General features: G+C 39.1%; 4 protein-coding genes across 4 annotated transcripts; 3 read left to right on the top strand and 1 right to left on the bottom strand.

The window, feature by feature from the left end:
* Nucleotides 1–1,087: 1,087 nt before the first annotated feature.
* gins4 (GINS complex subunit 4 (Sld5 homolog)) lies at nt 1,088–6,335 on the top strand. The gene is made up of 8 exons (XM_087804221.1): nt 1,088–1,302; nt 1,370–1,456; nt 2,464–2,577; nt 2,651–2,748; nt 2,812–2,900; nt 2,977–3,067; nt 5,325–5,429; nt 5,668–6,335. Exons 1-7 carry the CDS (start codon nt 1,207–1,209, stop codon nt 5,419–5,421), a joined length of 672 nt encoding a protein of 223 aa, XP_087660347.1. The 5' UTR covers nt 1,088–1,206; the 3' UTR covers nt 5,422–5,429; nt 5,668–6,335.
* Nucleotides 6,336–10,059: 3,724 nt separating this feature from the next.
* ppp1r3c2b (protein phosphatase 1 regulatory subunit 3C2, duplicate b) lies at nt 10,060–12,885 on the top strand. The gene is made up of 2 exons (XM_087794900.1): nt 10,060–10,111; nt 11,009–12,885. Exons 1-2 carry the CDS (start codon nt 10,092–10,094, stop codon nt 11,901–11,903), a joined length of 915 nt encoding a protein of 304 aa, XP_087651026.1. The 5' UTR covers nt 10,060–10,091; the 3' UTR covers nt 11,904–12,885.
* A 325-nt stretch (nt 12,886–13,210) lies between these two features.
* On the bottom strand, nt 13,211–19,563 carry phyhip (phytanoyl-CoA 2-hydroxylase interacting protein). The gene is made up of 5 exons (XM_087794892.1): nt 19,408–19,563; nt 15,394–15,573; nt 14,180–14,354; nt 13,902–14,019; nt 13,211–13,825 (listed from the first exon to the last, which is right to left on the bottom strand). The coding sequence occupies exons 2-5, from the start codon at nt 15,559–15,561 to the stop codon at nt 13,279–13,281; spliced, it is 1,008 nt and encodes a 335-aa protein (XP_087651018.1). The 5' UTR covers nt 15,562–15,573; nt 19,408–19,563; the 3' UTR covers nt 13,211–13,278.
* A 2,354-nt stretch (nt 19,564–21,917) lies between these two features.
* Nucleotides 21,918–24,626, top strand: polr3d (polymerase (RNA) III (DNA directed) polypeptide D). The gene is made up of 9 exons (XM_087794867.1): nt 21,918–22,038; nt 22,788–22,950; nt 23,032–23,075; nt 23,144–23,304; nt 23,380–23,504; nt 23,594–23,750; nt 23,901–24,148; nt 24,220–24,372; nt 24,442–24,626. Exons 2-9 carry the CDS (start codon nt 22,789–22,791, stop codon nt 24,565–24,567), a joined length of 1,176 nt encoding a protein of 391 aa, XP_087650993.1. The 5' UTR covers nt 21,918–22,038; nt 22,788; the 3' UTR covers nt 24,568–24,626.
* The last annotated feature ends 656 nt before the right edge of the window (nt 24,627–25,282 follow it).

Below are 25,282 nucleotides of genomic sequence, written 5' to 3'. Positions count from 1 at the left end.
CCGTAATATGGGAGGTACACAGATGTTGAAGCCAGAGAGCATTTGGGAATGTGTGCAGGACGAAAAGAAGGAAAAACTTCGCATAACGCAGACCAATTAACTCATAGTATAGTTTTCTATCCATATGATCTGTCCTCCTTGTAAAACAACGATAAGATTGATAAGATTATGAACAATAAAAAAGCTTCGAAAAATGAGCTCAAGGAAAACTGTCCATGACAAATTGTTCTACTATTAGAAGCATTTTAGATTGGTCTTGTTTTGACCAATATATAAAGATGTTCATAGCAAAAAGATGCAAATGTGGAAAAAAAAACATCTACTAAATATTGCTTGCAAGGGGAAAAAACATTTAGCTCGAGGTACAATTTTTAGTTTGAAAAACAAACACAAAAGAACATGATACCAAGAGTTTATTATTTACTACTAACAAAAAATATTTTCACCTACCAATGCAATTGATATACATTTTTACTTCCACCTACCTAAAATAACTTTTTAACCCCACCAAAAACCAATTCTGTTCTACTGACTCAAACCTCCTCTACAACAATGCTAGTTTTTATGATAAACAATATGTTTAATTGTGATTTCTCTTGTTTTTAACGCGTAGCCCTTTGACATATATTTTAAATAAAAATAAAAATAAGTAAAATGTATTATTATTATAACACAATAATAAATTGTATATATAAATATATATATAGCTGTAGAGCACTGCTGAATTTTCCAGCATTTTTTTTTAGCTGTCGGAAAATAATGTTTTAAAAAGCTTTTGCAATTTAATATACTTTTAAATGTCTTGTCTTATGTTTGTGATAAGTCACAACTTGTAAAAATCATTCTGATGGATTTGGTCGGTCTGATGATCAAGTCTGAAATAAAGATAACATATTAGATATCTCTATAAGCATAAAAATAACTTTTGATTTGCATTCATTGTATTTGAACATGACTTGGAGACGAACTTCTGTGTCAAAAGCGTGTGTAGTCGACAAGCCTTTCAGACCATACTCAGGGAAAACACAGATTACTTACACTCTCGCGAGAGTTTCGTGTCTGTGGCTGGCGGGAACCTAAGCGGACATAGAAGTGTTGTGTAGTTGTGACAGTTTACTTTGTGAGAAACCTTTTAAAGTTCTTCTGACTTTTTTTTTTGACGCTTAATCCAAGTCAGCAGACGCTTTTCCTTCGTCACTTTGAATCATGTCGGACGCTTTGTCTGAGGACGGCAGTGAAGTGAGCCAGGATGACATGGAAGACATCATGACTCCCGCAGAGTTGATCTCTAAACTGGAAGAAGTGAGTAACAGACCATAATAAGAGTCGAGCTGTGGTGTTAAAGTCTGTGTTTGTTCTTAAATCCAAGGCCTGGTTGAACGAGAAGTTCTCACCTGAGCTGCTGGAGAACAAGTCTGAGGTGGTGGAGTGTGTGATGGAGCAGCTGACTCACATGGTAAACACTGGTGCTTTATTTTACCTACTTTGACTTACTGAGACAAACAAATGTATTTATTGCTGATATTCATTCGATTACAATCATAAAATGAATAATAGAATATTGATGATCTCTGAACTTAATATCTTTTAACTTGCCTATTTGAATTTGTCAAAATAATAGGTTTTATCCAAACTGCTGCTTTAAAATGTCACTAAATGTAATCATTTGATGGAAACTGCATCAATCTCTTATATTTTTATCTGTCTAGGATGTGTTGTTTTGGTGTTACCTCAAAAATATAGGGAACACTAAAACAACACATCCTAGATCTGAATGAATAAATGAAATATTCTTATTGTAATAATGTTTTTTATTTAGTTGAATATGCTGGAAACAAATCACACAAAAGTGATCAATGGAAATCAAATTTACCCACAGAGATCAGGATTTTGAGTCAAAATTAAAGAGGAAAAACCATTCAGGCTAATTGAATATATATTATATATACTGTATATATAGTTATTTTTGATAGATCTTTGCTATTTTTATTTGTACTTTACTTAAATAAACTACACACTCAAAACAGATTAAGTACTAAAGGCTGCAGTAAGTTTATTCTTGAAGTACACCTAATGTAAACATTTTTTAATTGAAACATTTTTCAGTCCAGTTTGTGAATTGAAATAGGTAATTTAATGTACAATCATTTATTAAAAAAAAGGACTCAAAATCTGCTATTCTATTGAGTTGCTGTCCGTGGTATTTTTTCAACATGGTCATTTAATAACGTTGTTTTTTGTCTATTTGCGCACATTGAATTCAGCCATGTATGGCTTGACTTAAATCGCAAACTGTCAAAGGTTTATCCCAGTCAAAAAAAGGGTACAAAGTGTTATAAAAACTGTTAAATAAAGTTATAATCCATCACTGCTCATCAAGTATCAGTTTGTTAATGTAGTTGTTTTATTAATTGTTTATATTTTTTTGTGCATACTTACCAAACCCAATGCTGCTCCAAACAGGAAGCCAACCTTCAGAGAGTGAAGAAAGGTGACGCCAAAGCCAGCATTCATCGCATGGAAGTTGATCGGATCCGCTTCGTGCTGTGTAGCTACCTACGCTCTCGCCTGCAGAAGGTTTGCCAAACGTTAACACTGATGTTACACACTATAAAGCCTTAATTAACATTTTGTTTATCTCTTTGTTCAGATTGAAAAATTCTTCCCGCATGTTCTTGAGAAGGAAAAGTCCAGATTGGAAGGAGAACCTTCCCTGCTCTCCCCAGAGGAGTTTGCCTTTGCTAAAGAGTGAGTTCACCGAAGAACTCTGGTGATTTAGATCATGTTGTCTGAACCTGTCGTGTCATCCAGGTATTACGCCAACACTGAGACTTACCTCAAGTCGGTTGCACTGAAGCGAATGCCCCCCAACCTGCAGTCGGTTGATCTACTAAAAGCAGGTAAATGTATAAGATCGTACACCTTTAAAAATAAAGCACAACTGGAATTATAACTCATTTCTCCCTCATATGTTAGTGCCAGAGCCATGTTTGGACTCTTTTGTGTTTCTGCGGGTGAAGGTTGCACAAGAGAATATCCTGCTGGAGCCTGAAACAGACGACCAGAGGTACTTCACTTTTATAGTTGATAATAATCTACTTATACATCATGTTGTATCAAAATGGTGTTTAAAGATTTGCCAGTGTATTAAGAATTTTTTTTTTTTTTTTTCATGGGTTTCTTCTTTAAAACCATATAATTCATATAACAGTAAAATGAATTTCTTTGTGATTGTTATGATAAAGTGATGAAGCCATTTAAAAAATAAAAGCAAATTAAGCATAAATAAAAGGAGAAGCCTTATTTAGTTACTTCAATTACAGTAGTGATATAAAACTTGAAATCTTGTAAATATTCACTGCAAATACTTTAAAAACTAAATCACAGAATCTTTAGTGTGGAGTAGATTGTAGTGCAAACGCTGGTCAGTAAAGCAACCCTTGCGATATAAAAATTGCATTTTTAAAACTGTTTATTATATCGCAAATTTCTGTGTCTGTGTCTATATCTGTGATATATGTCTTGAATATATCATGGACCTCTATTGTACTCATCAGTATGTGTCTGCTTGTACAAAACTCTATTTTCATTTAAATATCTATATTAGCGAATGTGCTTAAGCCCCGCCCACTCAAAAAACTTTGTTTATCTCAAGATAAGAACTTGTGGCCACGCCCACTCTGCTGTCATTAACTGAACTCATTGGTCAAACATTGAAGCTTCTCACGCAGCGTCGTCAATCCTGGAAGTCTCTACCTCCAAGGGACTCGTTGTATAAACAAAGCAGGATGTGATTACAACTGGCTGGAGGAGGAGTGAAGACCATTATTACATTATAGTGGACTCTGCTCTCACAACCTCTCGTTCGCTGAGATTCCAGGCGGGGTAGAACTTTATAAAGTAATAACTTCAGAACATGGTCATGATGAAGACTTACTGTATCTTGGAGAGGAAGACTTCAACATTTGAAACATGTGAGTGAGTCATGACAGTTTTCACATTGAGTTGCTCTTTAAAGAGACCAAGATTCCTAATATAGTTGCTGTACAATTCTCAGTGGTAAAATATATTCCTGAGGTCTGTTCATCTTAAATTTGGCTGGTAATTGGTGGATATCTGTAAAACAGATGCCATATGTCTTCTAGCTGAATGCTACCAGATGATGTTGGTGCAAAATGAATCGCGTCAAAATACATCTTCTAACCCCACTAAACACTGGCTTAATCTACTTTGAAGAAGACAAATTAGTGTTTTCGCTAAACCGCGATCTCTCTGTCTTTAGAATAAAATAAAGGCAGTTTCAATCTACAAACTGTGGCTTTCTTGCTCACTATTTTAAGTTTGTTTTGTCATTACCCCTTTTCTATTTCTGTCTGCGACACAAACTCTGTGAAGAAGAGAGTTCTAAGAACAAACTGGTTCCTGAAAAAGGTTCCTAGAACTAAACTGTTTACACGATTCATACGCACACGTCAGCATTGTTTCCCAGACGACAAAAATGAGCGCTTCTGAAAATGTTATTTGTATTGGCAACCATAGAGGCTGATGACAAATCATTTGCATCTCAAGAGGTTGAAGTGAAGTTGAGTTATGTCTTCCAAAAACTTTAATTTTGCTCATGCTATTAAATCAATACTCCTAAACATCAAAATTGTTTTGCTACTAACTAAAGAAATATTCAAACACACTGTAAAATTTTTATTAAATCTTTTTAAATCACATTCTATTTTTCATCATTGTTCGTTTATGGTTTATATTTCAATAATGTGTGTTAAATAAAATAATTGGATTGTATTTACAATTGGGATGCAAATATTTAATGTTTTATCTCTTTTGTGTTGCAATTAAACTCAAGGCCGCACATCATTACATCCTCCACAGCTAAATTAACAAGGGAATCCAAATGACTGAGCATGAGAGGATATAATCGACTCCAGCAGCTTTTAAAGATGATGTTTAGACAAGTTTTGGTTTCAAATCAAATGAAAGCAGTAACGACTTCATCAAGAGTCATGTGGTCTGTAGATTTTGCAACACCAGCCTAAAGTACTCGGACAATACTACAAATATATCCTTGTTCTTACTGTATTGCAATTTACCGCAATATATTGTATTGTTGCCCCTGTATCATATTGTATATCACACAAAAAACATCTTCTGGATGCTTCAATACTCCTCTAGAGATGTCTTGATCAGGAGGTTACACCGTCCAGCAGGTGGCAGCGTTGCCTCCTCAAGTTGGTCCCTGATGTAATGTTCCCCTTCATTTTGAAACAATTGATCAGCTCTGTTTGTGTGTGTGTGTTTGTGTGTCCTCCTCTCAGAGAGTACGTGGTGGACCTGGACCAAGGCTCTCAGCATCTAATGCGTTATCGAACCATCGCGCCGCTGGTGTCGAGTGGATCCGTGCAGTTGATTTAAAAGTGGAGGTAAAGTGCACAAAATCACGTGCGATCAACTGACTCTCAAACAAGCATCTGCTCGTTCACTTCTCCTGGGCTTACATAAGCATCTGGAGCTATTTTTAGCTCTTTGTTTTTTTTTTTTTAAGTGTATGATTTTCGAGAGGATTATTCACGGGAAAATTGAAATACTTGATAGAAGTTCCACTGTAATCATCTGAAGTGTCAGAGAACGATTATAACATGAAGCGGGTTTCTGTCGCAGGCTCTGGTTCCGGAACGAGGAGAACTCGACTCAGGCCTGAGGAGGAAAAAACCGGAGACACTGGGATGAGTTCAGGACGAAACGCCCGATGGACCCCAAACTGCCTCTTAACGTTGTTTTCGTTTCGGTTTTTATAATCATGTCAGACATGACAGTAGTTACATAATGTTTTTCTGGTCCGTCGGTGCTCGAGACTGTGAGGGCAATTTCAACTAATCTGCTTATTCGTGATGTGACCCGTTACCAAACCCAGATGGCGAACGCGATTGGTGGACGGGCCGCTGATTACAACGGAGCCGAGATTTAGGAGCTTAAAAATACGGATTAATATGAATGTTTGACATGAAGTTGATGCCGAGGTTTAAGCTTCCGCACGACAGAGCCAAACAATTGTATGAATTGTTTAAAATGTCCCGACGTGAAGTTAGATTAGCTCTGATTGTTTTAACTCTGGATTGGTTGCGGGTCATCGGTTTCGGGTCGGAGCTAATTGTGATAATGACGATGTTATGTAACCGTTTCCGTGCCCCAGTCTGTGACCTCAGACGACTCTGACGTGGAGATGAGAGGGTGATGATCTAGTGTGTGTGTGGAAGTCTCAGGTAGCACTTATCGCGTCTCGTCAGTGTCGATGTCATTCATGAATACAAGTGAGATTTGAACGACTCGAGTGAAGTGTTTCATCGTCATTTTAAGACATTTCCATTATGACTTGCATAAATCCCTATTATACATGTATATTTATTTAAAAACATACAACTCTTTCTTGTCATTACGTTTTCTAAATTTGACATTTAAGTAAGTCATTTTTATTTACCGGTATATAGCGCTTTTCCAGACCAGGGTCACAAAGCACTTTAACAATCAAAACAATACTCAAAAAAGTATATACTTTAAAGGTCAAGATAACACTGATAACACAACAGGAGTTCCAGAAAATCAAGAAAAAGCCTGAACAAATAAAAACGTCTTAAGATGTTTCTTGAAGGAGTCAGTACAGTCATAGTTTGATTCAAAATTGGAGATTTATATAAGCTAGTAAGTTAAAGTGGACATTTTTCAATACAGCTGCTATTTTCTTTTTTATATTCTGAATCACGGGTGTAAACCAGACTTGTTTTGCTACCAAATTGAGCGAATATTAAATTCTGTGTCAACCAAAGAAGGTTGTATTTGAAAGTGTATGGACATTGATACATGAATAGATGTATCTTATGAATTCATGATTTAAAAAAAACAAATTACTAGTAGTATTAATAAATAAATTAATGTTTTAACTTTTGATAGTTAAACATTAACTCGATAGTTCACACCGTTTTTATCCTCTAGGGTCCTTACGGCATTTGAAATATTGTATTATTATTATTATTGATTATTATTGTCTGAAATGTTTGTTGTTTTTTTGGGGGGAAAAAAGCATTTTCTCTGAAGTACAATTAGCTTGTGGCTATTGTTTCTATTTTAAGTGAATTTTATTTAAAATATGAACCTATTAACTACTGTAAATTAGTGAAACACAAACGCTACAATTTTTACTGTTTTATCTGAAGGTCATTCCATGAATATAATGCCAACAATGTACCAGTTCTTGTTGCAAAAACAACCTTGCTCAAGAAAACATTTTTCATACACAAAAGTCACCATTTTCCTAGGTGTGTGTGTGTGTGTGTGTGTGTGTGTGTGTGTGTGTGTGTGTGTGTGTGTGTGTGTGTGTGTGTGTGTGTGTGTGTGTGTGTGTGTGTGTGTGTGTGTGTGTGTGTGTGTGTGTGTGTGTGTGTGTGTGTGTGTGTGTGTGTGTGTGTGTGTGTGTGTGTCTTATATTAAGACATGTGACGCTAAGCTTTGATGCTCTTTTCACTAAACCATCAAACTTTGAGATGAAACAGAAAGCTGTTTAAAAACATGTAGTTCTTTATTCTCATAAAAAGTCTATTTGACATTTAAAATCATACTTGACTTTATTTATGATTGATATTATTCTTCACAACAAACAGATATTTGCAGTGCTAGCTTAGCTATTGATCAGCTAAGCTAGCTTAAAGCTAATAATCAAGTTTTGTTATTTCTACATGTGTTTTTCATTCTTGTAGTATTAACTTAAATGGCTAAATAAGTGCAACAAATGAACTGATGCACGTTGAAGTGCCGTAAACTCATCGGGAGGATAAAGCCGGTGAAGAACATGTATTTTGATCCTTGTTACAGTGAAATCAGCTGTCTGAGTGATGGTTGATGGGCCACATCTATTTTTAAATCTTCGCTTCTCTGTCAAGAGCCATTTATCACGGCCGCGCTCACCAACGGCTTCCAAATCAATAGCAATCCTGCAGATTCTCCTCCGTCACAAATCTCTTTCTCTCTACATCAGATGATTTACTCTGTTTACTTCACCCGAAGACGGTAACCTAAGATCTATGTTCTATTCCATTAGTGGTTTTTAGAAGTTTTTAAAACGTGACAGACTTTGGTTTCCAAAATATATAAATAAAAATTATTACTATTTTTATTACACAATACATGTTTAATTGTCTTATTATATATATATATATATATTAAAAAATATATAAATATACATGTTTTAATTCTTACATTTTTATTAGTTCCATTATTTAAATTAAGTTTATACGTTTTTCTTTTTTTTAACCCTTGTGTTATCTCAGGGTCAAGGTGGCCCGGAGGCCCAAAAAACCAATGTGTTTAAAGTATCCCTTGTGTGACCCAGAGGCAACACAAATGATACCAAAGACACATTAAGTGAAAGAAGAGTGTATTTCTGGGTTTTTTTTTCCAATAAAGTTTTTTCATTCCAACATGCAAAATATGTATGGAGCCCCTAAAGCACAGGCGTTGAACTGGTCCGGAAAAAGGCTGGGACGGTGCAGGTTTTGGATCCAACCAGTCAAGAACATAAAGTTGAACGAATCAGGCGTCTGAATAAAATGATCAGTTGATTGTCAGTTGCCTGATTCGTTGACTCATGTGTGCTTGACTGGTTGGAACAAAAACCTGCACCGTCTCGGCCAGTTCGACACCCCTGCTCTAAAGTAACAGATAACAAATTAAATAAAATTAACATTCAAGTAACCATCAAGAAACTTTACATGAAAGTGAACATAAAAGTTAATTTTATTTGTCCCTTTACGGGCTCTCTACATTTATGTGTGTTGTCTCTTACAAAGGCACTGTTTCTTAAAGTAACAATATAGAAAGCAAGTAAGTAAGTAAGTAATATATATTTATATAGCGCTTTTCGATAGAAACGTCTTAAGATGTTTCTTAAAGGAGTCAGTAGACTCCATCAAGTGGCATAACACACATTAAAAAACTGTTAAAATGTAAAAGAAAAATAATAATAAAGTGGAGGACATTTGGATGAATAGTATACTTGCTTGTTTAGCTAGTCGCTAGTAGTTCTTATTGAATTATCACCTGCCTTACATTAATAAGAATAACAATATGTCTTGGTTCAGTTTCTCTATTGCCTATTTTTTGTGTTATTTTATTATTTTATTCTGTACTGACAACACAAAAACAACACTGGCAATACAAGCTTTTGATTCATGTATATACTAAACAAAAACCCATAGTGGTTTGTTTAATCAGGATTAAAATGTATTAGCATAATTTAAACATTTGGCTTTTATAATTGCTTATATTAGCAACATCTATCACAGTGCGTTGTGGGACATATCGGAAGTCCCTGTTTAAAGAACTGTGTGTACTAAAAACTGCTTGTCTGAACCAATCTTTTCTAATTAAATTAAAACCAATCCAGGCTTTGATGCTTGTTCAGGAAGTGAATCCTCTCGCCTTGAGCAGACTCCCTCACCTCCACAGACGGACTGGAAACATCGGGCTCCCCTGCAGGCCCTGGAGCAGTGGCAGGGCTGCCAAGTCTGGCGTCGAGCCTTTTTGAGACCTGAGCCCACTGACGCTGCTGCCACGACTGACTGGAATATTTGCTGCCAGCAGGAGAATGTTTAAGAGGCGCACGTCAGCACGAGCCAGGCAGTTGTGAGGCTGAGGCCGGTGTCACACGAGGCGAAGGCTCTTCGCTGTGACGGTAAACATTCTCATGTGGTCTTCATGGGGGGGTTGGGGGGGGGGGGGGGGTGGAAATCCATCCCACTGACCCAGAATAAAATAGATGAATCGTCACCTGACATCAACGATGATTTTCTTGCTTTTCCTAGTTCATAAAGTACAGTTTTTTATTCTGAAGTGATCCTGATCTAAATTTAAAACAATGCATATCATAGGCAGGTGTAGGAGTCGGTGGTAACAAGAGATGATTGGTCAGTCGTGGTGAGTGGGAGGAGCCAAAGTAAAACAACTGAGCTTGTATAAATAGATGAGAAGAAAAACTACCACAGTACAAGTTTGACCACAACATCGGGTGCATCTCTTTTCACCAGACGACCATCATGGACACCGGAAGTACGAAGTAAGAACACTTCTGTGTTAAATACAATAATTACTTTTTTTCTTTACGAGGAATATCCAAACATTCACAGCGTTTGTTCATTTTTGTGTTGCAACTAAACTTATGTCCGCCAATGGCAGCAGACATTACTTCCTCTGCAGTTAAAGGAACAATGAAATCCTGTAAGATCTCGATTATGACTGAGGACGAGAGGATACAGTTGACTCCTCCAGCATCTTTTAATGTGATAGTTCACCCAAAATTAATTAATTTTTCCAATTACCCTCATGTCAACTAAGTGTTTTTATAGTTATAGGCAAAAAAAATGGTTCATTTTAATGTAGCGACTGATGCTCAGGTGCCGCCGTATTCAACGTATGACGCACTAAAACCCCCAAATACCTCCATGATTTCCCGAAGGAGACCTTCAGATTCTCCTATATATCTATCTATCTATCTATCTATCTATCTATCTATCTATCTATCTATCTCTCTCTCTCTCTCTCTCTCTCTCTCTCTCTCTCTCTCTCTCTCTCTCTCTCTCTCTCTCTCTCTCTCTCTCTCTCTCTCTCTCTCTATTTATCTATCTATCTATCTATCTATCTATGATGCTCGTCTGTAACATGCAGCTTGTATTGAAGGCTCGACAACAAGTGCATTTTGTGTGAACTAACCCTTTAAATCTGATGTTTTTGGACATATTAGTTTTTAAAAGAAATAAAAGCACTCACTACTCCATCAAGAGTCACGTGGTCTGTAAATTCTGCTAAACCAGAGTCAAGTTCTCGGACAACACGACAAATATATCCTTGTTCCTACAGTATCATAATATATCAAATTGTTGTATCATGATCAGTATCGTATCACCAGATTCCTGCCCATATTAACCCCTAAAGTAAATCCTCTGATCTTCTGCAGTGTCATCCCAGTCTTCGGCGTCGGCTCGATGGCCCAGTCTGCAGGACTTCTGGAGATCGCCGTCCGTCTCTGCTTGAACCAGCGGAAACATCTCTGTCCTCATCTTTGGGTGCCCATCCTGAAACCGTCGCGCCCGTGCATCCGGCCTGCAAGTCCAGAGCAGGAAACTTCGGACCTCCTTCCTCAGATCTACCTTGGCCCCCCGTTTTTCTGCGACCTCCTGGACGACGAGGACGACGACGAGATACCGATCCTCCCGGTCAGGAACAAACACGTGGTCTTCGCCGACTCGAAGGGTTTGTCCCTGACGGCGGTGCGGCTCTTCTCCGAGGAGGAGGATCAGGGCGACCTGGAGCTGCTGCCGTCCCTGCAGGGTCTGGGTCTGACGGCCGAGGACGGCTACAGCTGCACGGTCAGCACCTGCTGCCCGGGGACGCAGTTGAAGCTGGGGTTCCCGCTTCCCTCTGCAGATTTCAAAGCCTTCCGTGCGAAGCTGGCCGAGAGCATGGTGACCCTGGAGCACTGCAGCGTCACCGAGTTCAGTCTCAAGGGCACGGCACGGGTCCGGAATCTGGACTTCCACAAGGAGGTGAGCGTGCGGATCACCTTCGACTCGTGGCAGAGCTTCAGGGACGTCCCCTGCTCGTACGTGCAGGAGCGTTACGGGGGCCCGCAGACGGACATCTTTGACTTTGATATCGCCGTCCCCAAAGTGCTGGACGCCAAGAGGAGGATAGAATTCTGTCTGAGTTACACTCCGGGGGGTCAGGCCGGGACCTTCTGGGACAACAACAACGGGGAGAATTATGGGATCAGCGTTTGCGTTGGCTCACACCTCTGTCACGGCAGGAATCTGAGGGAAAGGTCGTCCAGATCCGACATGATCCACATTTGACTCTCTGTTGTTCAAACACGTGAATAACTCTGACATAAAGTCGTTTCAAACCTTTTTTTATACAATATTCTGTTCATTTCATCCGATCTTTGTGGGGTTTTAACCCCATTGGTCACCAACTGCCGTCAGTGTCGTGCGTCATAGCAGGGATCCCCTTCCCTTTGGAACACATAAGGGAATCCAGAATAGGTCAGAGGTCACATTGACAAAGCCACATGGGGAACGTTAATCTTAGCTCTGTTTATAGAGCGGACATGCTTTCTTCCCCCCCTTAACACACTTAACATTTTAGTGTTGATAACAAAGTACAATCCAAAAATATATCTATTTTACATGTGTATACATTAGTACTTTTAAATCTCTCAAATTTGACCTTGAAGACGAGTGTCAAACTCAGACCTGGGGGGCAGTTTTGGCCCATTGTAGTGGCCCATCATGAGCTTTAATAGACAATTCACCACTTATGTGCTTTAATATTATGTTGTTTAAGATTCTATTAATGTTAACAATGAATCTTGAAAATACATATTGGAAGGAATTTGTTGGTCAACAAATAAAAGTGTGATCTAACAGGAGAAAATAAGTGTATTGTGTGCATGGTTTTTGACTATTTTTTCCTCATTCCACTTTCTTTAAATTCAAGATGTTTTTACATGTAACAAATGTATATATATTTTCACCCAGATTAATGATCTCTATTTTGGTCCTGGAGTTATTTAGACTATGAGCTTGATTGCAAAACACAAATGTTTGAGGTTGTTTTGTAAAACTTTAAATAAAAGAATATTAAAGCAACATTTTGACTTTTGACTTTTCATTTTTTTTAATAATAGTCATTTTATATTGAGCAGTAATCAACTCAATCTGTACTATGCAACGATGCTACTACGGCGGCCTAGAAGAATCAAAACACATTTACAAACTTTTAAGCAAATTTACAATTTCCTGAATTATTTTTTGGAGCCACCATAATCACCCACTGAAGAGACATTTCTATAATGGCTGCAGTTCTGAGAGTTGTACCAGGAGGAGCAAACTCTTGTAAACAAATGTCCATGTGGACTGTGGCAACAGTATCGGAGGCTTCATGACATTGCAGTTACACTGCTGAAACACCGGGGGGAGCCAGAAACCAATGTGTTCAATCTTCTGTAGGGCTCCTTTCTTTTCTAATGTTGCCCAAGTAGAAGGAAAAAACGTAAATATGAACAAAAATAATTACAAAAAAAAGGATTACAAAAAATCTTATCGTTAAAAAGCTAGCACCAATTTGTAAATGATCTCTAGACATATTTATATAACAACTGCAGGTTTGGTCCAAACGCTGTTCTTCGGTGACTTCACTCCCAGATATGTCCCAGAATCGCCGCCTTGCTCAACGGCCCACGCTGATGTTGCACACCTTGCAGCTCGGGTCTTTCTTGGCGTTGGCCGTGGTCAAACTCATCAGCTGGTGGTGGCCGCTGATCTGCTGCAGCGTGCCCTGGTCCAGATGGACCGGGTTAGTGAACAGCACCTCGAGTATGACGTCGCTGGCGTGGCAGAAGAGAGGCTCGTCCCCGGGCCCCTGGGGGTCAGCGTACGTGAGGAAGGGGTTGGAGGCCAAGTCCAGCAGAGGGAGGCGACTGCGGCAGAAGTCGTCGCCGTCCGAACCGACCGGCGCCAGAACCAGCACCACGTAGTGGTAGGCCGTGTACATGCAGTAAAAATCCGCGAAGTACACGGATATATTGGGGTTCAGGAGGTAACCAGCCGGGACGTGGAAGCGTAAAGGCCCGTACGGGGAATCTTTGGGAGGAAGGCCTGTGTCGAACTCCGTGTTGCAGCTGAAGAAGACGCCGTGAAGCTTCCCGTTGATGGGAGAACCGTGACTCCCGCTGCTGTCCTTCAGGGCGGGGTGCATCAGACCTCCACACTCCTTCCTGGTTCAGAGAAACAAAAGCTGAAGAAATTGAAGAAATGAATCCATCAAGAATCCATCAAGGATCTGTCACTGACCTGACAAAGTCGAAATATTCCGGCTGCTGGTTGCGATAGAACACGGAGAACTTCAGAAGTCTTCCAGCAGAACCTTTGGCCTTGTCAAGCAGCTGCTGAAGGTGCTCCATGGCGTAGTCTGCCGAGATGAAAGTTTTTATTTTTAAAGTCAGCTTTCACATGCTAATGACAACTCTTTCACGTTCCTCTTCTTCCCGCTTCTATTTTTAACCATCAGTCGTACTGACAGGAAGTGTGTTTTTTTTCTTTCTCCTGCAACTGTCAGGAGCGGATCTTACCTCCCGTACAGAACTCCACCACAGGGCTCCACTCTGACACCAGGTACTCGCCGTCAGGTCGTCGCACGGCGGTCTGGACGGCCACGCAGTACTCAGTGCGAGGGCTGAGGAACCAGTGGCCCCGCACCGCCATGGGCAGAGGCACGGCTTTAGCCACCAGTTTAGTGGGAACGTCCTGCAGGAACGAGCGGCCATTTTGAACGTGAAACGACTTTCAGTCAAACTGAAACAGGACATTTTGAATGCAAGATGAACAATTTACTTTTACAAACAAAACCCTCTTTTAATAAAGATATTTACATAGTTACAAAATGTGCTTAAGCCCCGCCCACAACATAATAACATAAAATATAAACATCTACTCTTTTATGATGATTAGAGACAAGTTCAGTAGATACTTGTTTGTCATCAAATCATACTTTGACAGATGATCCTCACGATAATGTAAGGGAGAAGATCTGAGTGTCAAGAGACATGAACTTGTACTGGAATATACTGAAATTAACTTAAACCAAATCATAGCCTTTAAACATTAGAGCAAATTGAATGAAATACTTCTGGTGTCCTCCATTCCATCATTAAGATGTTTCACCACAAACAGCTGCGACTAGTTTGTTGTTAGTGATTCACCAAGGTGTGTAACCATGGCAACGCTGCTGATGCCAGTCTGTGCCACACAGACACTTGTTGACTGCAGCGACTTCCATTATTGAAGAGAGATTTGATGCTGATTCATCGATTCAAATATATGTGGATTATATCAAAGTTAATAAACCTTCTATTTAGACATAAAAAAACATTATACATTATCCTTCCTTACTTTACTCCCTTCCTTTCCTCCTTCCTCCTTTCCTTCCTTTTATTGCTCCTTCCTACTTCCTTCACTATTAATAGTGTCTTAAAAGACTGTATTTTGGTAAAAAAGCTGCACTTTAGATGTCATTAACATAAAGACCCTGCATTTGCAACTGCATGTGTCAGTTGTTGTCCATTTTTAGGAATAAACAATGTTCTCATGAGTCAGTCGCCTGAAGCTGTTGACTGCACTCGTTCTCCACTTGGCTCCTATTTGAAGTGACTGAGAGGGCGCCACAGCTCTTATTCTGCCGTTAAATGCAGAATCAGTGCAGCATCTCAATGAAACATAAACTTGATTTCTTTTCATTGAAATGGTCGACAGAGGTCTGTCAGTGTCAGCAGATTTGGAGTCTGACCCTGTGTTTGAAGCGGTTGGGGTCTCGGCTCCCCTTGCGGCTCAGGTCAATGAAGTAGTGCGTGGCCCTGGCCGTGTCGTCTGGTGTCATGTCCCACACGATGCGGAAGGAATCACAAGTCACCTCACATATCTGGATGTTGCACGGAGTGGCGAGGGGGGAATCCATCTCTGGCGTCCGCTGTGAAATGGAGAGACTGGTCAAAAAAGGGTTTTTAATCTGAAAATGCACTGGCGACATCTGCTATCAGAGATTAAAGGACCGTGCAGAATTACAAGAAAATCTAGTTTAAAAAAAAAACGCTCTGTCGCTTTGGAGAAAATTACTTTTCATATTTTGGTATCTCGTGCTTCTTCCATCCTTCGTCCCCAATTGACTTGCTCTTAACTGACATTTCCCATCATTACGCAACTTGATCCGCCCGGAGCTGAGTGATTGGCCTCGGCTTTCACCGTTTCATAATCCACCTAAAGCTCCGAGCAAGTTTGCATCTGCACTCGGTCCGATCGCGGATGCACGGAATAGAGATTCTGCTCCGGATACGACTCCCCCCTCAGCCCCTCTTCCACGTCTCTACCTCGGACGATCATCGCTACACGAGGCGTCTGATATAGTGCGCAGGTGTCAGGCAGGCGTGTCTCTGGAGAAATAACTGACAAGCAACCGAAAATCTCTCCTGACACGGTGATATTTAGGATGACAGATTTCAGCTCCACCTCTATTACTAAACACAACACAGGATGAGTCACAAATCAACACGCCGCAGATGTGGCCTTCATTGTTAGGCACAAATAAAATAATTGAAGACTGCTTTATGAGACATATAATTAAATCACACTTTTGGCTGCTGTTTTTTTTCTGGTTGGTCCGTCAGGATGACTTTCAAGTTTCTAGTTGTAGCAAAAGGAGATCACAGACATGAAGAGTTTGATTTTTTTTTTTGATTTTTTTTTTTTAATCTTTTATAACTCTATTTATTTGCTACTATTGATACTAGTTGGTTAGGTTATGTAGATTAAAACTGTATTTTTAAACAAAGACTTTTGATAGAAGTACAGCACTGTTGTTTTGACACACCTAAAATGATGTCAAAACACAATTTATTTTCATGTCCAAACAAGAAGGATCTGTCTCGCCTACAGTTAATAAAAAACTCTGCAGCGTGAATTCTGACCCGCTCAAGTAGAAGAACTCACATTTACCGATCCTTAAAACTCTTCACTGACAGTTTCTTTCAGGATCAACTTTAAAATTCTGGTTCTTACTTTCAGATCTATTCATGGTCAGGCTCCTACTTACATCAGTGATCTGATCCAGACTTACACCCCAGCTCGGGCTCTGAGGTCTGTGGATCAGAATCTACTGATGGTTCCTGAACACGCTTCCGGACCAGAGGAGAGAAATCCTTCACTGACTCCTTCAAGAAACACCTTAAGACATTCTAATGTTTGCAGGCTTTTTGCTAATTTTCTGGGACTCCTGTGTTTGTCTTATGTGTCTTGACCTTTTAGAGTTTTTAAATGTTTAGGTATTTTTGAATGTGTATTGCTTGTATTTGATTGTTCAAGCGCTTTGTGACCCTGGTCTAGAAAGGAAATAGCTATATAGAATAACAATTACTTACTTCCTTACTTACTTACTTACACCTGCTGTGAGTCTAGAACTGAACAAAATCAACCAGAGAAAGTTACAAGGCGGAAAACTTTGACAGGAAAATGGGATATGTGAGGCAGAAACCTTGAGTGAAACAGACTTTCAGACCGTGAAATGCAGCATGTGCAGCTTTAGAAGTGTTTATCCTGCTGTAGCACTTGAACGACCTTATAAGGTTCAGAAACATTGTGATAGAAACAACCTTTTTGCTGATGTATTCTACAAAAGCACAAGAATCAAAGTGAAGAATCACCACGGTACACCACACTACTAAAAAAGTGTTGAGAGCAACACTTCCAAGGAACTCATTTCACATAATTTAATCAAACAAATGCAATCAATTGAATACTTTATGATTCGATTCATTCATTTCTCGGGCTATTAAATTGTACAATTCTGAGTTTGGGGGCAGGAGTGGAGTGAAAGTTTCTTGACATTCTATTCTATGTTAATCTTTGTATCCTTTGTCTTTGTTATTTGTCTTTGATCTATGTTCTTTATCGTTAGACTTAGATTGTGTCATCTTGTTCTTTCTTTTTATTTCTCTGTTGTTCTTATTTTTATTTTTATGAATAAACGTCTGTATTGCTGTCTAATTGGAAAAACTATTTAATAATAGATAGAATAAATAAAGTTCTATCAATAAAGTTCTACCACTTCAATTCTACCACTATCTCTTACAATCACTGAACCATTGCGTTTTGGTTTTTAGTAATCCTAAATGAGAAGTTCAGATTTATATAGAGGGAATAAATTCGCCTGATAGGAAGTGATTGTCCCAAAATGCTGTCTTCTAAATTGGTCCATCTAATTGTTTTAGAGAATCTAGTCAGATTTCAGATCAATTGAATCTTGTTCAGTGGTGAAAACTGACATCCGCACTTAGCTCGATGTTTAATCCTGGCTCCCATTTGTCTCATGTACTTATAGAGAATAAGTCCTACTGTATATTGTTTTTTGTGGTTTAACTTCCAGGTCACAACCAGTAAAGTCTGTTCTGAAGGACCAATTTCCGAAGGAGATCTCCAGAGCGATCATCAAGTTCATCTATCTTCCGTAGCTGCCTTTGAATCTCTACAAAGTCAATGTGAAAAGATCAATACAAAATTACATTTCTCAATTTTGCTTTATATTAATGATTTGATTGGATGCTGACTCTAATAAAGACACTTTTCTGAACACATACAAGTGAACAGTGAAACCCTCCAACTTTCCTGAATCTAGATGAAACCTGTACAAGTTATAAAATCTCAATTCAATTCAAAACTGTGCCTCTGGTCATAAATAAATCAGATGTCAGTTTCCCTGAAGACCAACCATGAAAAGAGGATCGTCTGTAGATCCGATGAATGACTTCTGGATGTTAGGACACTATGGCTCGTTGAGGTCTCCTCATGCTTATCTTCCTTCACGCCTGAGTTCAACTCAGACTTCTGGTCAGCCGTGCTGTGATGAGCTGTCAGCTTCTCAAACTGACGTTCGGCAGCATCGCGGTCGTCTCATCCAAGAGGCTTTTTTTTGCTCAGCGTGAAATCCGGACTCGTTTATTGGCTCTATTTTAAAAACCATTCTGTCTGTATATAGTGTCCAGGCTCACACCTAATAAGCCTATAAATAACCGGAACGATGATGCTCCACGGACCAGGATGCCTGGAGTCCTGGTCTGACCGCGAGGTGTTGTCCAGTTACACAGTGATGGACAAGGCTGCAGCGGCTCATTAAAGTCTTTCCCGTGGACTGTGAAATGTGTGTCTGTTCCCACCGGGCTCTTGCAGAGAGAGAGAGTTATCACACCACAAAACCAGTTATTATCCACTTTCCCTTCATCAATGACTCTTACCAACCGAAGAAACTGGGGCGACGACAAGGAATCCCGCAGGAGCTTCATCTGCTCCAGTTTGTGACCCATCGCATGTAACCACAGTTCAAGAAGCAGGTTGCTTCCTTCGCACGAGCCACTTCCAGATGGATCCGACTAATAATGATGACGTGAGATCACATCATTAGAGGAAATAATGGGAGCTCCAGGATCCTCACAGATGTTTTTTCATGCCAGTGGATTTGCATCATGAAAGCGGCGGCGGCGGCTGCATTAATGGATATAGAGCAGAGAACAGGAAGCAACTCTCTTGCTTCCGAAACCCTTTGTTTTTTAATCCAGCGGGACACATTTAGACGACTGAGCGAGAGGAGGAAAAAACACACTATCTACAGAGAGGCTGGCGATATCAAGAAGCAGCAAAACCAGCATGAATTATGCACACATGATTTTCTAGCATCGGCTGATCAACTTCTGCCACGATTCATCGATACACAATATTGATCGGCATCGTGCCAGGAGAGCAACTTTAAGAGACTTACTGTGGAGTTGGTTCTAATGTTGTGGTCCTCAGCCTCTGCAGCAGCTGACGATAGAACCGCGAGGAAAACTGATTAGGAGGTGAAACGAACACACAAGCTTCTCTCTCGGCTTCTCTCTCATCTCTCTCTGTGTCACACACAAACACTCTAAACCACCCTCCCCTCCTCCTCCCCCAGCCTCGCTTTCGCTCTGGGCACCGGGGATGATGCTACTCCAGCACACACACTGTATTAAAGGCTAAAAGAGGCATTTTTTTTATTTGTCGAAAGCGGGGTTGTGTGTGTGCGTGTTGTTAAGTCTTATTCCGCTTCATCGCCGGCATCCCTAGCATCACATGTGAGAGATCCAGCCCCGGCCGAGGGGCAACAATCACGCACTTCTAACACTTTCATAAATGTCACTTGTCTTTACGACGGGCGCCGGGAGCACCATAACCTTTTCACTTGAGATCATACACTGACCGGCGTCCCAACTGCCACACCATATGGCCTCGGCTCCACGGGGGCATCATCCGGGACGCCCGTCCCGAGGCTCCAGTGTAAGCCCAATGTAAGCAGATTTTCCACCGGCGTTTTTTTTTTTTTTGCTTTCAACCTCCCGGGATGACATCATTTAGGATTTTGCCACAGATTAAAAAGCGATCACAAAAGACCCAGATTAATAGCTTTAATCTGCTGCCTCCACAATAGAGATGGGAGATAATAATAATGGAGGAAGTGACAAAGGAAAATGAGGTCTTTTATAGACATATTAAAACAGATATCGCTCCCTGGAATAGATGGAGAAAAACGATGAATCTCGTTCAACAGACCCGAAGATAATTCACGATGTAATTAAAACGCAATCTCTGATCATTGGTCATGGCATGATAGCTGCGTGGATGAAAATGTCATTGGAATTACAGACGTTGAAGGTTGAAATGTGAGAGGAGGCGATCGATCGCGAGGTGGGCAATAAACACAAAAACTGTAATTGGTTCATTCATCATCGAAGCTTGTTGGTGCCGCAGGAGCTTTGATGGGTGAGAGGAAGGCAACACATTGGACACAGTATGTATCAGTATTTATCCGAATATGTGTTTGAGCTCCCATCGAAAACCAAAATATACTCCAAACCTGAAGCAAAATGAAATGTTTTTTGTTGGTCAAGACGATTCTGGTTAATTAAATCTCTTTAGGAGCCGTATTATATACTGAGATAGTAACAAGAATGAAAAACCTTCAAATGATGGAAAAGAACAAGTGCAGATATGCAATGTAATATATTGGCAAGAATGTGGCGATATTTAATCTAGTTTTGAAACCATTATATGTCGAAACATCTGCTTTAAAAGCTGCTGAAGTCGACTGTATCCTCTCGCCCTCAGTCATTGCTGGATCTCGCGGGATTTAATTTTTCCTTTAGCTGTGGAGGACGTGATAACGGCTGCCATCTAGCGGCCAAAAGGTAAATTGCGAAGCAAAATGAGCAAACACTGACAAAAAATGGAATGATTTCATTTTAAACACAATTTTTTGAACTGTAAACCATTAAAGAACTATGGATAAGAATAAAATAGGATTAAAAAGAAGAAAGAGCCAAAAATCGAATTCCATTTTACTTGCGCAATATATCGCCATCTTGATGTTTTCTAACATCCCTAGCTTTTTAATAATATATCATTTAGAAAAAAAAGCTTTATATGGATCTGAGAAATGTGTTAGAATATGGAAACATGTTTAATTATGTTTTTTTTTTTTTCCATTTTGAGGCACAGAAAGAAAGAAAATAGATATTTTCTGAAAGATTAACCTTCTGGTTAAGATACAAAAATACATTGTGGGTTAAAAAAATATAGCTGAACTTTATATTTCACTATGACTGTGAAAAATAAACTGCAGGCACACAAAGTGAAAAAAACAAAACAAAAGGGGAAAAAGTAAAAGGCAGAAAAACTATGTGTCTTATTTGCAAATAAAATAATGAAAGAACGTTTATAAACAGCATATATGTTCATGCTTATTTATCAAAGGACACCAGACGAGACTTTTTAGGCTTTCAAGCTACTTTCACCAAACAGTAAACAAACTTTTAAAAATAGTATTATAAAGCTTTTTTAATAACTAATTGAAAAATAAGATGGATTGATATAAATAGCCATTATTATTGTGCACCATTGGGTCTATGTGGTAACAGCAAGAGTAAATATAAGTATTTTGTAAAAGGAGAATTGAATTATCTTTCCATATATGGTTGGCAGTGACTTCGTTCACTTTCAACAGAACTAGTTCAACAGAGACCTCTAGAGGACTCAAAACTGTTGAAAAAAATACAGTGCGTGAAGACTTTGTGGTGTGACGTAATTTACTACTGAGCTGAAAGTCTTTTTACCTCCCTTTGTTCTAAAAAAAATAATAATAATAAACTTCAAATGTGTTTCGTTTGTTTTATTTTGATTGGATCAACACGTCACGAGTCTGTAGTTGCGCATACGTTTCTGCGCAGCTATGATCCGGTCGAAACCCGGAAGTGTTGTAGCGGCGTGCGCATGTAAACAGCACCGATGTCATCAGCAAAGTGACTCTTCATTTTCATATACATTAATCGTAACGATCGATTTGACATTGTCGTGATATCATCGATTAATACACGTAAGTATACATGTGATGTCGTGACGACATTACCGGGACTTTGATTGTTTATATTCGTGTTGAGATTTTACCACGTGTCAATGATTCTGTGCTATTCTTGACACTAAAGCAATTTAATCATGGTGGTTTGGCATTTGTTTTAAACTGAATATGGAGTGTTTTTTTTAAACTACAGTACACCTTTCGATGAACTCACGTAAACAGTTTTAAAATGCTAAAACTAGTTACCTTGTGATGTAATCACCTTTCTTATCTGTTTCACTGATAACACTGTCTGCTTTTTGAGTGACACCTACAATACAGGATTTACAATATTTTACTCCACATAATTGTTTATTTTAATTTTTTTTTTAATATATATATATATTATACGGTTATAGGTTAAAACTAATATAATATATTTACATTATTTTGCATATTTTTATTATTATATAATAATAATATTATAATGTATATAATATAATGTAATACGTATAGTGTTAAGACGTTTCTATTTGTTCAGGCTTTCCTTGATTTTCTGGAACTCCTGTTGTGTTATCAGTTTTATCTTGATCTTTAAAATATATACTTTATTGAATATTGTTTTGATTGTTTAAGCGCTTTGTGACCCTGGTCTGGAAAAGCGCTATACAAATAAAAATGACTTACTTACTTACTTATTTAGATATATAGATAGATAGAAGTTCTATCTATCTATATAATAATATATCAAAATATATAATCATATAATTATCTGTATATTTTTGCAGAATGGCTGATTCCAGTTCAGGGGATTCCAGCGCTCAGCAGATGCCTCCCCCCGGGGGAAGCGGTCGAGGCCTGCCCTCGGGTCGAAGAACACCTGCGTCCATCTCTGCTGGTCGTCTCACCACCATGCGTTCCAGAGACCTCACACTAGGAGGTGTAAAAAAGGTATTCTCGATTATAAAACAAAGATCAGTGAATAGACGATGATCAAAGACATAATTTAACTCCTTTCTCCACTTTTTTCAGAAAACATTCACACCCAACATCATCGGAAGAAAGGTTAAGGAAGAGTAAGAAGGCATTCATGTGAGGTCACTAATGACAACAAGGTTTTTGCTAACTTTTCAATCAATGACAGTCCCAAACCTGAGAGAGCGCCACGGAAAGATAGGAGAGAGTTTGAGAGAGGAAGAGGTCGAGGAGAAAGAGGACGAGGACGAGGACGGGGTCAGCCGGAGTTCGTTCAGTCCCACTCTATTTTTGAACAAGGACCTGGAGAGATGATGGCAAAAAGAAGAGGTATGGGTTTCAACCAAAAGTCGTTCATTTTCACCTGGCACCGAAGATGTTTGAAAACATACTTTTTTATTATAGGTGGTTATGAAAGTGAGAGAGAAACCGTAAGCATGGCACCTTCACCCATCATCAACATCAAGAAGGAGAAGCGAGAGACTGAGGAGGAGACCAAAGAGATTCTACGCAAACTGGAAAAAGACAATGCAAGTCTTCACCATTATTATTATTTTATTTTTTTATGTATTTATCCAAGCGTGTTTGTTGTTAACATGTTATTTTTCCATACTTTTAGTTCATAGATGACCCATTTCTCAGGAGTGAGCAGAGTAGCTGTCCTGTACAGCTTCCTCTAGCCGTGTCAGGATGGGGATTCACAGAGGAATTTACTCCACGTATTAAAGTAGAAAAGCAGGAAGAAGATTTAGATATAATGGAACCTGGAGTGGAAGGCAAGTAAAGTTATCTCATCATTGCATTAACATGAGAAAATGCTGGATACTAAAATGTATTTGGGGTTCGTTATTAATCAAATTAAACCACAGAATAAACTACTTTATTCAAGTTTAGCAGATTCTCAAAACGTGTTTTATGTTCCTCAGTGAAAGAGGAGCCAGAGGATGCTCCTGAAAAGAAGACTGAACCCAACTTCAGGCCTCCTCCTCTGCCTGAGCCGGAGTTTCTGCCGGAGCTGCTGCACAGGTGGAGTCTGAGCAAAGGGGAGGAGCTCTTCTTCATGCAAATGCCCGACACGCTGCCCGGCCAACCGCCCACTGTCGAGCAGAAGCCAGTGAAGACTGAGGTGCCGTCCGAAGATGGGCAGTCGGTGCTTCTAAAATCCGACTCTAAGGTATGCATCTTTGATAAGGTTGTGTATGACCCAACTAGAAAAAGTGTATGGACAAGTGTTATGTGTTACAGGAGGAACCAGCTGAAGAAAATAACTGCAACCTGAAAGATCTACGAGAGGGTCTCGTTGGAAAGCTGCTTGTTCGGAAGTCCGGTAAAGTCCAACTCATACTGGGAGAAATAACACTTGACGTGGCTCTTGGGGCACCATGCTCCTTCCTGCAGGTGAGATGACATTTAGTCTTTTAATTCCTGTCCTTCAAATTTTAACTTTAAACCCTATTCTGCTTTTAGGAACTGGTCTCGGTCAGCACAGAGGGACGGATCGGTGACTTGACTGTGCTGGGTAAAATCAAGCATAAAATGGTTTGCTCCCCTGACTTTGAGTCGCTCCTGGAGCGCAGGGCTCGTTGCTTTTGACAACGGAGCCTTTGTGAGCCTCACTGAACACCTCGAAGGAATGTAAAATAAAATGTAAATGTGTGAATAAATAAAGCTTCTTTGTCATTTTATTGTTTTCATCTACTTGTTTAATCTTATTGAAATGACAAGGGTATCAAAAATCTAAATTAACATAGCTTTAAAAAAATGTGAACCTTAATACCCAGAACTGAACTGACTTGAAACAAAAAATACATCTATATGCCCTTTTTACATATGTCGCTCTTATGACGTTTTAATGGACATTTCCCAACCTATTTATTTTGACTTTTACATATTTTAATTATAAAATAATATTGTTAAAGATGAGGATAGCCCAGACAACTACATACAAGACATGTGTAAGACGTGGCGCTTTGACTATGTTGATGTTTCCCTTGTGACGTCAAACATCAAGACTTTAAAAACGATTTTATTTTGTAATATATTTCTTAATTTTCTTATTACTTCGTAGTCTTTAAATGTTACTAAAGGGGCTTTGTTTAAGGACTGTAATCATTGTTGTGAGTATTTATTACCTGTCAAAAAAAATATATTATTTTATTACAGATTTTAAAAAACATCAGAATCAGAAACTTTTCTTGCCAATTATGTGAAACCAACCGAATTTCTTGTAGTGTAATATTGTGGTGAATAAAATTATGAACTATTATAAATAAATAAAAATTAGGTTATAGCAGTATTATTTAGAATT

The sequence above is a fragment of the Callionymus lyra genome, chromosome 1, assembly GCF_982586985.1.
Source record: "Callionymus lyra chromosome 1, fCalLyr1.hap1.1, whole genome shotgun sequence".
Classification (NCBI taxonomy): domain Eukaryota; kingdom Metazoa; phylum Chordata; class Actinopteri; order Syngnathiformes; family Callionymidae; genus Callionymus; species Callionymus lyra.
Note: the sequence above shows the minus strand (reverse complement) of the source record. Positions and strands in the feature narration are given on the sequence as shown.

What these genes read in the sequence shown, in the direction of transcription:
- polr3d (XM_087794867.1), top strand. Translation starts at nt 22,789, where the DNA reads ATGGCTGATTCCAGTTCAGGGGATTCCAGCGCTCAGCAGATGCCTCCC. An exon ending in GATGATGGCAAAAAGAAGAG is followed by an intron (nt 23,305 to 23,379) that starts GTATGGGTTTCA and finishes TTTTTATTATAG; the next exon opens with GTGGTTATGAAAGTGAGAGA. An exon ending in CACCATGCTCCTTCCTGCAG is followed by an intron (nt 24,373 to 24,441) that starts GTGAGATGACAT and finishes TTCTGCTTTTAG; the next exon opens with GAACTGGTCTCGGTCAGCAC.
- phyhip (XM_087794892.1), bottom strand. Translation starts at nt 15,561, where the DNA reads ATGGATTCCCCCCTCGCCACTCCGTGCAACATCCAGATATGTGAGGTG. An exon ending in GGTGGAGTTCTGTACGGGAG is followed by an intron (nt 14,020 to 14,179) that starts GTAAGATCCGCT and finishes TCATCTCGGCAG; the next exon opens with ACTACGCCATGGAGCACCTT. An exon ending in GAATATTTCGACTTTGTCAG is followed by an intron (nt 13,826 to 13,901) that starts GTCAGTGACAGA and finishes TCTCTGAACCAG; the next exon opens with GAAGGAGTGTGGAGGTCTGA.
- gins4 (XM_087804221.1), top strand. Translation starts at nt 1,207, where the DNA reads ATGTCGGACGCTTTGTCTGAGGACGGCAGTGAAGTGAGCCAGGATGAC. An exon ending in GAGTTTGCCTTTGCTAAAGA is followed by an intron (nt 2,749 to 2,811) that starts GTGAGTTCACCG and finishes CGTGTCATCCAG; the next exon opens with GTATTACGCCAACACTGAGA. An exon ending in CCTGAAACAGACGACCAGAG is followed by an intron (nt 3,068 to 5,324) that starts GTACTTCACTTT and finishes TCCTCCTCTCAG; the next exon opens with AGAGTACGTGGTGGACCTGG.
- ppp1r3c2b (XM_087794900.1), top strand. Translation starts at nt 10,092, where the DNA reads ATGGACACCGGAAGTACGAA. An exon ending in ATGGACACCGGAAGTACGAA is followed by an intron (nt 10,112 to 11,008) that starts GTAAGAACACTT and finishes GATCTTCTGCAG; the next exon opens with TGTCATCCCAGTCTTCGGCG.